At 41.0% G+C, this 13150-nt stretch overlaps 1 protein-coding gene across 2 annotated transcripts in view; it reads right to left on the bottom strand.

Annotated features, from left to right (window-relative positions):
- NTRK2 (neurotrophic receptor tyrosine kinase 2) overlaps nt 1-13150 on the bottom strand; it is a 202823-nt gene that overhangs the window by 81596 nt on the left and 108077 nt on the right. For both annotated transcript variants that reach the window (XM_075725955.1, XM_075725956.1), the window contains one exon: nt 1034-1222. In XM_075725955.1, coding sequence (XP_075582070.1) covers nt 1034-1222 — 189 coding nt within the window. The remainder of the gene's footprint in view (nt 1-1033; nt 1223-13150) is intronic.

Here is a 13150-nt window from a genome sequence, read left to right as displayed (position 1 = left end):
GGTAGGATACAGATAGGATACAGTGTCCCTTAGTTGCAAGCCTAATGCTCACCAGCTATACTACAAATCTCTAGAGTGACTTCCCAGAGAAACAGTTCAGACTTCCAGTAACACTTCAGAAATGTATGTACATTCTGAAATTCACACAAAAAAAAAAAGAGGAAAAAAGAGGCAGGAACAACCCTCTCTGAAACACGTAAGACCTTAATGTACGGATGAAAACTAGTAGCAGTGCAGTTACTATTAAAGACAGTATCCTTTAGGTATTTTTTCAGTTATCTGCTGCAATGCTAATCACTGGTTCAAAAATCAACATTTCGTATGTCCAATTCTAAAACTGTTACTAGGTCTGAAGAGCAGCATCTGAAGTTAGGGACACTCTTTTTGAACCATTCATAGTTAATTATGTTTAACTCAGTATTTTTTCACATTTCACCTGATTCTAACTGAACATGAAAGAATTTGTATGTGACATTTATTGTCTATCATGCAACCTTCTGCTCTACTTTTAAATATTCAACATATTTTCCAGCTGTAGAGGTTGAATTATACAATGAAATTAAAAGAATGGAAGTTTTCACCATTATCTTTCTTATAGCTTTAGAGATACTCAGATTTCAAAGTTAGGTTATGTTAATTGCCAATAAGATCAATTTAAAAGCAGTGTGTATGTAGCAATACTGCCTTCTGCTTCTGACTCAGGATTTATTTTCTCCCAAGAACACATTCAGCGCACAGGACCGGCCAAAGACCACTGAAATCAATGGAAAGGCTACCAGTGACTTTGATGGAATATGGATCGGGCTTTAAGCGTAACACTGCTGACTTCATTGACTCATCACAAGGGCTGAATTTGGCTTTGACAGATGTAAAGCGGTTCATCCCATGTACCTTAACAAATTGCATACATTTTAACCCCAACATTCAACTCCCAGGAATTTAGAGCATTTTGTTCTGCCAGCTCTGTTAAACAGCCCCAGCACTTGCACAGGTAAAATGAATGACTGAAACACATACAGTTGTTTGTACTTACAGGTGTCTGGCTTGAGCTGACTGTTGGTAATTCCAAAATACTGGGGATTTTCGATGACAGGAATCTTTGTCATCCCAATGATGACCGCGTCAGGACCGCCCTCAGAAGAAGACGGAGTGTTACTGCCATTTGAGATGTGGTGGAGGGGACTAGCTGAATCGTCGTCATTGCTGATAACTGAAGAAGGACCTAGAGTTAGAAACAAAGATTTTCATGTAACTCAGCACATGGTTCCCTTCCCTCAGACGATTCCTTTTTTTTTTTTTTTATTTTGACCAGTTAGTCCTCCATCCCCATAGTAAACAGCTCCCCTTGTGTACCTTGTTGACCATACCTCAGGAATTTTATACGTTTGTGTGCAGGTGGAGAACAGTGGCTTTGTCCATTAGGACTTGGAATGTGAAGCAAATTTTTGTACTGATAGAACACCTAGACTAAATACATCAGGGTCCAGCATGTCACTGGGAAAAATCTCCAAATTTGTTGAACTCCTTCTGTCATTCTCAGAAATAAGCTATGAAATACATGCACTAACTTTTTTATCTTATGCCCTACTTTGATTACACAGCAGTAACTGTCACAAATTTGGGGAATGCCTTCCCACCTTTGGAATGCCACCTTTGAGGTGGCATTATAATAAGACAAAAGACACAGAGGAGATGGGCTCACCCTGACATGGGAAGCTGGTAATTTCGGAAAGACAACATGATTGAGAGCCAAAATCCAGAGGACAATTTGAACAGTCATGGAAGGTGTGGAGCAGACATTGAGAAAAGTACTGGGAAAGACACATCCCACCCCACTGCGAAATCTAAGGTCACCACAGAGGGGCTCATCCAGCCCAGGGGAACATCCCACCGGCTCCCCCATCCATACCTGAGTCTAGTCACCTTCCAGAAACAGGTTTATTTTGATCAGTAATTCAGTAATAGTTTTTGTTTTGTTTTCACTCTGTGCTTTATATTTTTAACGGAAGTGCCACAGAGAAAAAACCTTGTAAATTGGTAAAAAAAAAATCCTGCTTAGCAGTGTTCCCCTTCTGTGAGCTGCAGAGACCTTTGATCTAACAGTGCGACCAGCACAGGTAACATCTGAACTCTTGCCATCTAACCCTGCCATTTAAATTCCACATTACATCTTCCAGTTTACATCCAGTATTCAAAGAAAACCAGAATTACCATTTAGCAGCAACAACATTTTGGCTGATCTCCCCACTGAAAAGCCAGCAGAGGTCACACATGTCACATTTCACTTCATTCTCTATCAATGTTAACCAGGCTTTTTGGGGTGGCATTCATATCTTCTAATTGTAACAATCAAAAGACAATGCTAGAAACAGATGGAAAAATTTGCCCTCTGGAAGTGCCTATCCTGGAACAGCATCCTCAGACAACACTTGCGTTTAGCCTGCGGGCAGCAGTGACCGGTGGGGAGAACGTCCCCCAAAGAAGGGGGCAGCAGAGAGGACCTTGAGGATGATGAAAAGCTGTTGCAAATCACCCCATTGCAAAATGTTGGAGAGCCAGACTGAGTTTTAGGTTGCACAAAAGGAACAGTACAGAGGCAAGACAGAGTTGAGTAACGCGCCACATAGGTGGCATCTGTGTCTGCAGGAGAGACGGGGGATGCAGAGAGAGAGAGAGAGAGAGAGGATGGGGACTAGCAGTAGGTCCTGTAGACACATCACTGAGGATATGCGCAAAAGGTGGGTGGGATCCAGCATAGCACACACACAAATAAGGAACAAGATGAGAACTAGAACAGTCCCAGACATGGCAGGCAAGAAAGGGCAGCTTTAAAGAAAAGAAACTCTTACTCTTTTGTGGCTCACTGTATCATTAACCAAAACACTTTATCATTACATGGCATGGCTCACAAGACTAAAACTTAAATAATCTGGCATGTGGCTATTCAACCCTACCTTTAGAGACTCAAGTGTACTGCCACCCCTGTCCTCCTTTCCTTTCTCCCCAGTTGGTTTAATGGTGCATGAGGGAAACGTTCTCATAGTTTGAAAAAGTACTTCCCCCCCTAGCCTGAAACATTAGAGGTAATTTTTCAAATACCTTGCACTTTACTGGAAAGTCACTGTTGACAAATGTAAGTGAAGCCTAGATCTCTGCAATTTATCAAGTGAAATACTAATACCAAGGCTGGTTTTGTCATTACTGATCACCCAGATCCTCAAAAGATTGATTCTACTAGGAAAGCTGCCAGGATTAAGAGTTTTTGGTTAAGACTTCTCTAATGAAGTGCAGAGCCTAACAAACTGTGGGAAAGGGTCCCTCAGATGGCACACAAGATACTTACGTGAAGTCACAGCACATTTTTCAGATGCATGAGACTTGTGTGCAGTGGCATTTAGAGTACAAACCCATTTAAAACTGCATTCAATTTTTTCTAGACATCATTCTTATGTCTCTAAACCTTCTGAATGTCAAGCTACTGGCTCCAAAAAGCAGGCCGACAAATACACCTTTTCTTGGGAAAATAAAGTCCTTTTACACTAATATAGCTTTAGCATGAGGGTCAAATCCCTTCTCTTAAAGTAAATGGGCAAATTCTCTTGGCTGTGTAATTTAATAGGGGCTTGTCTCTAAGTCCTTTTCAGCCCTGCTCTTCCCTGCTGCACAGGAGGCTCTTTTGTCATCGTTTGCTTCCACCACACATGTGGTGATGGCAAGGAAAAGTGACCATTACACATTTCTAGACGTGAAAGTGGGATAATGAATAGAAACTCATTCTGTTCATCATTTCTGCACTACTCCAAGACCCAATTTTGTACAGTGAACTGTTTTTTCAATCAGTATAAACCTCAAAGTGCTGCAGGCGAAAAGTAGACAATTGTTCTGTAAATCTATTTAGTTAGTTAAGCTAACTGGTAAAAACTACAGTCTTCTGTGTGGTATGAAGCAGGCTCCAAGTATACTTAGCTCTCTGACGTAGGTGAAGAAAACCTGGAAAATTAGGTGATTTCCGAAGCAATTCCTGGCAGTATGAAACAGTTTAAGAAAAATTCAAGTCTGGGAACTTTGTGCTGTGTCACTTAGTGATCCCTCTCACGTATTAGCAAGTAATAAGCTCAGGCAATGGTCTTTGGAAGTAGTTGTTTGGGTTCAAAAATGCTATTTCCTGTATATTTCTTCTCTAATTAAGACAATGAGAATTCAACAGATGGAAATTTTTGTGTATCAGAGGCAGTTGAGCTCACATCCTTTCAAACTTCCCCTTTGCTGGGACCTTTTCGTCAATGTGAGCAAACTGGTACATAAACTGTTTCCACACTTGCTTATTTGCCAGACTATGCACTTACCATAAAGTTACATTTCATTTTTTGAATGCACTAAGCCACATTACAGTTACAGGCCAGCATTGCACCTGGCTATGACTGATATTCTAGTGATGAAAAACCATTTTTGGGATGCAAGCTGAGGCCATCACCTGTGCTGACAAGAAGCTAGAGCTGCCCTTTTCTGAATATGCACTGAGCTCAAACTGAAGGGTAATTTCTTAAAGCGCCTTAAAGTGTGGTTTCATCCAGATGAAATGGGGTCATTGAATTACTTGTCAAAGGCAGAATGAGTATGATAATTACCCTCAGTCACCTATTACTGATTCTGGTTTTTATAAAATTGTTGTTGGTTTCACACCTGAAATCTGAAAATTTTAGACAAAATGTCATTGGTGGGTGTGAAAATCATGGGTTGTCAATAGCCATTAGCTGTTGCTAATAGCTGACTCACAGCCATATTGAGCTTGTAAGAAAACTCCAGAGGCCTTCTCCGCCTTCAAATGTGCTACCCAACACCTTCACTTGATTTCATTTTTAGACCATATTTCTTATCTTAAGAAGATAGAAGCCAGAGCCAGATGAGAACTGGTAGTCCACCTTGGAGAAGAAACATGAGCGCTGTACACTGCAGGGCTGAATTCCTCCTCTCTTTGATGTTGAGCTAAAAACCTGTCCATTCTGCATCACCTAGGCCCAAGAAAAATCCCTTCTGTGTACAAAAAACAGCGTTGCTCTGAAAAAAGTGGTGACATATAAGAAAATCAGTTGTAAGTTTCCAAAACCTGACAAGCTATAATAAATACCTCCCATACATAGGTTGTGAATGATCTTCGGCACATGGTATGGGGACAGGCAGAAACAGCAAACTTCTCTTACTGTACATCCCACAGAAAACTGGAGACAATCAAATACTGCTGGGGTGGCATCATGGTTTACCTTCACCAGTGCCAGCACCCCTCCCTGAAGTATACCCTACTTCTGTGCTACCTCCTGAACAGTACCTCTCTGCACTGTCCTTGATGTCGGTGGTGCCAACAAACATGAGTTTACTTAGGTTTAGAAACAAAATTTAATAAAACTATCTGTTTTCAAGGTGTGCTGCTATTTCTGGCCAGGAGAAGGAGTTTCACGATTATAAAATATAGCCTTTCCTGCTGCTCCTATTGCCATCAGAGTTAATGCAGTTTTAATATGCACGCTACCAAGACCTATCTACACTGCTATTTGTTGGGGCTACATTTTGCTTTGCATTATTTCAGACTTCTGCTAATACTTAGGTAGCTGGCTGTGGCAACACATCTGACTACCGGCTGCCACTGGAATAATCCACATGACCTTCCCATGTATCAAAGTACAGAAAGAGTCCCAAAGTGAATAACAGCATGACTCAGCTAAGCAGGCTCCAGCAAAAAATAAAAAGGAGAGGCTCTCAAATGCAGAATCAGAAAAAACATATGGGTTTTGTTTGCACCTGGCACAGCCTTGCAAGCACATATACTCAGACTTTAGTTTAGACGGTCACAAGAGCACTGTGTCCATCTACTTCTCCCTCCACCTACTGTGTCAAAGATACAAGCAATCTGCTCTGCATGTTTGCTCTCCAAGCTCTAACAAGATCTCTTGGGGGCTACAATATCCTGCATCCTCCTTGCAACACACTTCTGTGTGTCACACATCAATCCAATTATCCCTGAAGTCCCTACTAATGGCTTAGGCACACTGGGAAACAATAGGAGTAATAATTATCAAAAAAACAGCTGATTTTAGCTTTGTGGTTGGAGCTGTGTAGTTACAAGGACGCATCTGCTTAGCAAGTGTTATGAGGCAGCTCAGGTAAAGAAGATTGCTTATAGAGATGATTTTGTGCAGTGACGCCTTAATAACCATGGCTCCTTCCATGAAAAATGACGTTCAATGCTAGGAAGACTTCTCAACTGACCTTGCACTAGCATTGGTTCTTCTTACTTCCTCTCGGAACAGGGACCAGTGTGCGCCAGGACATGGTAATAGTACTCCATCAAGTCAAAAACAGAACAATGAGTGCATGTCACATCAGTCAGCATCACCTCTGCTGAATTTTGAGGCCATACTGATTTTTCTCTCTTTTTCCTTTTGGGAGGGGTATTTTTTTTCACTAGTTAAATACCTTGTTCTGAAAAAGCAATTACACAAGATTTCTTTTCCCATGAGACTCCCATATTTGCTGTAGATTTTAAGTTCTTTTCTGTATGACTAAAAGGTAAGTTTTATGCTTCAGCAAGAATAGATATTAAATTTTTCTTGTTATCAAGCTAGGATCCAACTTTCTTACCAGAACAGACATCTTTTTAGCTTAACTCTTGAATTGCTATCTTATCTTTCACTCCCTCTGGAAGACAACTCATCAATCATGGCTTGGCATACTTTTTTTCTGCCTAAGGTGCTATAAACTTTACTTTGAATATTCCTTTGCATTCCTAAGTTCAACAACTGTATGCAACTGTGATATCAAATCATGTTTATGCAATCCTATTAGACTGGATAAGAGAGCCTAGCATAATAGAAAGTAATGCAATTATAGAAACATTATTTTATATTATTGGTCTCTTAAAATGCTGCATGCTGAATACAAGGAATTGAATTAAAAAGCATAAATAGAACACAAGGAAAAAAATTCAAAGCCAGCTTTGAATAATCTTCCCAAAGAGAAACCAGTTTAGTCTCACTTTGTTTGGTGAAGCTGTTCAAAGTAAAGTCAGACTCTTCTGCAAATCTGGAGTGGGCTTATTAAAATGATGGTCTTTGCTTTGCAGCTGCTATGCATGCTTTTAATGAGGGAAAGCTCCAGGCAAGGTGTTCCTATGCTTTCTCAGCAGTTCAGCTGTGCGAAGCAATACCATTTCTTGCCTCTCCCCACCTTCCAGACGACCTTTCTGGCCTCATATCCCCATCCCTGCCAGCTCCCCAGAAAACAGCCATTAGTCTTACCCTCAGTGAAGTCATCTCAATAGTCACTGTCACACTCAGTTGTGAAATGAGTATTATGGGGTTAATCCTCCTTTGTTTGTGGCGGAGAAAAAACAAGACTAAGATCACCCCAAACAACATTATACCCAAGTCCATCCTGCTGAAGCACACTGCTCTTCACAGCTCAAACAGTGCATGTCCTTCTACCCCAGTGCAGCACACTGAGCCAAAAACCACACTGTAGACATCAAGTCTGTGACTCAGAAAACTGAGACTTGCCAGGCTTGGATGTTTAGAGGATAAATAATTTCACATCTTCTGACAGGTATCATTAATCTGTTTAACTGATTTGCACCCACCAGTGCTTGTTTAAGCTTGTACTCTGTTGCTTCTTGATATATGAGATGAGAAAAACTTTCTGACACTGCCCAAGAAGTTTAGTTCCCATCCAAGAGCATGCTCCCAGGAAGTCAGGGGAACCAGAACGGAGAGCTGGAGAACTTCCCCACACCCAGGAGACAAATGCCGCTGTTCCCTGTCAGCATGCACTTCTAACAATCTCTGAATAACAGAAGGGGGCTCCTTGGAGGTTTCTTGCAGGAGTAAGTGGCTGAAAAGAAATGTTTAAACTCAGGGAGCAGCCGTTAGGAGTCTGTTCACTTACAACCACTGCAAAACAAAGTGGAGACATTTGTTTGAAAATCATCATGAAGCCACACCACTTTGACGTAATGTTTCCTTTGGGTGATCAAGAATCCAAGGTGGTTTGCTTTTGTTTTCATGTGAAAAATCAATGGTTTTTTCTTTCCTCATTTGTTGTATCTTCACAAGAAGACTAAATTGCATTGTAATCACTGTATCACTTTCATACAGAGCAAATAAGCTACAGTGCCAGATTATTTTATTTCCTACATAGAATAATTTAAGTAATGCATACCTTTGAGTCTAATGAAATAATAGGTATGTTATTCAGCTTTACAGTACCAAATTTTCAGTGTTGCTAGGTGTCAAAAGGTCAGTCATACTGACTTAAATGCCTTTCCCCTAAAATGCATGTTCCTCTTGCTGGAAAACTTATTTCAAATGCGCAACTCCTCTAGAGAGCAACAAACACACAATCTGGGTAATTTCCACTGAAATGACTGCGCACAGATTTTAGCCTCTCAAGTATTTCATCAGGCCTTTTTGTTGTGGCTTTGAATATAAGAACCACAGCTGCATATTTGTTTGCTTCGGTTTTATTCTGTAGCATGATTGTGAAAGAATCCCAGCCAGTTCCTTTCAGCTGCCTTTATTCTCACAACCTTGTCTATACTCCCCTGTACGCACGCATTCACACATCCCTTTACACACAAGCCTGGAGCATTCCAGAGGTCATAGTTTCTGCAAAGGAGGTTTCCAAACAGGGAGAACTCCCTAGGATAACCTAGGGGACCCCTTCATAATGCAAGTCACTCCCCGAAAACCATGTGACCTACAGGACCCAGGGACAAAGACACAGGTGTCTAGGTCTAGGACAGACTGGTAAGGCAGTTCAGCCAAGAAACCTCCTTTGCAGCACTGGAAAACCCTGTACAAAAAAGGATGAGGTCTCTAATACATACTGGTTTTGCTAGTACTGTCTGTGCAGGACAAAAGGTGCGTGACCCCCACTCTGCCCCAGCCTCACTCCAAGGCCAGCTCTCCCCAGGGATGTCATCAACAAAGCCTCAACCTGAGGCACACAGGTTGCCCATTTCTTTCTCCTTTCAGCCAAAAAGGAAGGCATTTGTATAACAGATCTCACAACTGCAATCTGGTACATATCTTCAAACTCTCAAGCACCATAACCAATAAATCCTCACAGGTCATTCCCGGTGAGGTACATGCTACTATTATTCCAAATTTGGAGACAACAGGAGGAGCTCCGCACAGCTCACTGATTTCCTCAGTGCTGCAGGTGGGATCTTTGTCAAAGTCATGACCAGGACCTGAGAGAAACTGCCAGCACAGGCTGTCGAACTACGGAGCCCTTCAGGACTTACAGCTCTCCTTCAGCTGTAGAATAAATGGTGTCTATATAGCTGCCCACTGCTTCATGGACACATTTGCAGTATCTGCAGCTCAGATGATGTGCCCTATCATAAGGAGTGAGGAATTCATGACCTCTCATTGTTGGTAGTCAAATGAGACACAGACCTGAGACAAAAATCTAGCAGGGATGTAGTGTATTAATCAATATGAATATGTGAGCCAGAGAAGTAAGGATACAAGGCAGAAGAAAATATGAAAGAAGAAAAGAAAAAATGATTTATCTTTTTTAATATAGATCACCAAGACCATTCATTATAGCCACCTGCAGGTTTGGATATCTCGGAAACGTGGGTAAAATTACAATCCTTCAGAAATACTACAGTGAAAAATCACCGCAATAAGAAAAAAGACCAGCTGGAATGTGCTTGTTGGCATCAAGCAAAAAAGAATAATTCACCCAAAATTAAATCCTTGTTGCCTTTTGTTTCATTTAAAAACTATTTAATTAACAATTGCTTCCCTCCACACTTCTCATAAATAATCTAAGTGTTAGCATTCCCATTTCTAGGACTGCGAATGAGGTCCTCTGTTGTCTAGAAGATAAATACAATGTGTACAGAAGCAACACAAGTTTCCCCATGCTGCTTTGGCAGTCAGTCTTTATCTGAGAGAACAGCAAAGCCATTTGGAGTAGTCAACTTGAATAATTTTCCACATTCCATTTAGTTAGACATGGTTAGATGACATAGCAGATACTAGATTGTGAAGAAATGCTCCCTGGTATTAAACTTGTATTTGTTGCTTGTGTGTGGGGTGTTGTTTTTTTGTTTTTTAAAGCATTACTAATGACACTATTTCCTTTCTTTAAACCCTCCCTGATTATTTCTTGGGAGTACAGAGATACTATCTACAGGCCTCTCCCACCCAAGCAAATCTGCAGGAAACATGGTATAGAAAAATCTAGAAGTATTCAGAGACCTGAGGAAAAACTGAAGAATTGGGATTTTTTTTATCCTAAACAGAGATCTGAGGAGGTACATGAGGATAGCCTTCTGATAGAAGGGAATAACCTTTATTTCATGCCTATGCTGGATAAGAATGAAAACTTGCATGGCAAAAGTGCATCAAGAAAGACTGAGATAAAATGTTAGGAAAACATCCTCAGGCACTGGAATTGCTCATACAAGACTCAGAAATCTCCACTTCTGGAGATCTTGAAGCCACATCAGGAAAATACCTGTCAGAAAAGACACAGGTATAGTTGATACAAGCTTAGGACAGGGAAGAATCTCCAAGGTCCCTTTTCAGCCATAATCTTCCATAATGACAAAAACACTTTGGGTTCTTCAAATGTTGATTTATGTCTACTCAGAACTGAATGAGGCCTGTAGCCCAACAAATACATAGCATATATCAATAAAGTACATACATTTCAATGCATTAGCAAGTTAGTTTTCCAGGGTGCAGAATCAAGATAGCTTTAGTCAGGTGAGAAGCACACCAGTGATGTATGAATCCACAGTCTACAGTGGGTTATTCTACTAGAACACACATTATTTAATTGCATTCTTTATATACAATTTATTTCAGTGGGTTTTCCCCCCCTAATTGTTTCTGAAGAGTTTTCATTAGTGGAAGTGTTACCTACATGACACTACAACACAAAGTCTTGTATCATTTCTCACTTTTTCTGAGTGGGAGACTGTTCCAGGCCCCCAAAACTGCATGAATTATGAAGTCAACACTGTCCTACATTGAAATATATCTCTCAATTTGTTCTCAACAAGCATTCCAGCATAATAGCTTCCAATTCATTTTTCATTTACAGCCGCACTAGCTGACCTTAAACGTGACAATCTGCAAAGAAGCAAAACTAAATGATTATACACAATCAACCCAAACATCATGCTAAAATTGTAAACAACATCTGCAGAAATCTGGTTTTGCTGTTTACTCAGCTCTCACTGAGATGATCTTGCAGCCCAACTAAAGCTTTCTTAGACTTGCACTGACTTGGACTGGCTCCTCTTCATCTCCAAACACTCCCCATCCTTGAAAACAGGTTTTAAAAACAAAATTCAAAGGCTCACCTACACCTGAAGAGGAGAGCAGGGGAAGACGGTGGACTAACACTCCACCATCTATTTCTTGTCAAGTAGTTCACTCTCTCCTTGGTGAACAAGCTTTGGGTCCTGATGGCCCAAATTTTTCATGTGCTCAGAAGGCAGTGTCTGGCCTTTGGAAGAGGGCTGCCGGAAGGGCAGGAGGCTTCAGCACAGAAGACAGGCTGTCCAAAACTGGCCCTCAGTGAGCACAAAGCAAGAGACAGCTTACTTACCTTCCTGAGCATCAATGCCTGACATTTTATCCCAATTTATATACCATTACTTAGCAACAGTAAAACTGATTCCTTTTGTGTCTCTGCCACAGCAGCCATTTCAGTGCCTTTCTCTACAGCCCCTGTCTGCAGAGCACTCAGCAACTGTACACCTCCCTGGCCTTCAAATAGACATCACAGCCCCTGCTCAGAAAACCTTGCTGCCTGGCAAAAGACTGGCCAGAACCTTCTTCTGGGATGATTTTTGGTGCTCAGCAATCATGTGTCACTAGAAATTCCTGTGATACCCAGGTGAAGCATCTGCCATGTTCTCCAATGTGGAATAGCCTTAGCAACAGACTCATTCTAGCATCTGGTGGTTTTGTGCACTTCTAAGAAATCATAGAGGAAAGAAAAGCAATTGCTTTCCATTATTCACTTTCCATTTCCACTGTTACAGACTTCTGGATTATGCTCAATTAGATCTTTTGGGACATTGTTTAAAAAACAACTCACCTTTGGAGATGGGAGGGAGCTGAATAGACTGTTTGGAGCAATATCCCTGCCAATACACTTCACATCAAAGATGCAGAATTACCTCCAAACAACACCCTTTTTTCCCCAAGCACGACTCCTAAGGCAGTGAAGCCTTACATACTCAAAACCCTCTTCAAAAGCAGATCTAAAAATTACTGCAGTGGAGCAAATGACACTTACAGATAGAAAGGCAACATGTCAAATTTCTGTCCCAGCAGCATCACTCACAAGCTATGGGATTAGCTGCACAAATTGACTGACTTGCCTCTAGATGTTGATCCTCTACTGCCATTTACAGACACCTCCTCCTCCCTGCCACATGATGCCTCATCTGCTGCAGATTCCTCCTGTCACCTCTCTCCTGCCAGCTTTCCTTGAAACTGCCTCTATGGCAAGCAGGAAAATGCCTCATACTGAAAGCTATTTGCACCTTAGCAGCTAGCTCAGCCATCCCAGAGGTGGTCACACTACAAACCAAGGTCTGACAGTTTTGCGACAGCAGATTTGAAAATGGATGCATTAATTGTGAAACTGGTCACAAAACTGGTCACAAAACCACAATGAGGTATTACTAAAATACTGGAAGCATCACTGTTTCTATTCTGTAGGGCTCTAAATAAAGCAGTGTTTCTCTTTTTTCAAGATGCTGCACATATTTTCATAAATTACTTCTGCTTCTTCTACTACTTCTAAATACAACATATTCTCCCCTAGCTTTTTTCTGATGTGCCTCCTCTGCTTATTTACTCACTTCTTCCTTTATGAAGAGTTTTGCCTCTCTCTTCTTAACTGATTCTCTCTTGACCACCTGGCTCATCTATCCTCTCTTTTTCTAACATCTCCCTGGATTTCTTAACTCTGCAGCTTCCTATCACCTTGTAATATTCAGTTCCCAATTGTCCACATGGCCTCCTGTGATGTTGTAATTTATATGTTAGCCTTAAATAGCATTAGTACTTGTTAAACTCAAGTATTTTAGGGTGACACTCATTTATTCTCAGTGTAACTTCCT

Source organism: Pelecanus crispus, chromosome Z, assembly GCF_030463565.1.
Source record: "Pelecanus crispus isolate bPelCri1 chromosome Z, bPelCri1.pri, whole genome shotgun sequence".
Taxonomy (NCBI): Eukaryota; Metazoa; Chordata; class Aves; order Pelecaniformes; family Pelecanidae; genus Pelecanus; species Pelecanus crispus.
The sequence above is the reverse complement of the archived record's forward strand: the minus strand, read 5'-3'. Positions and strand labels throughout refer to the sequence as shown.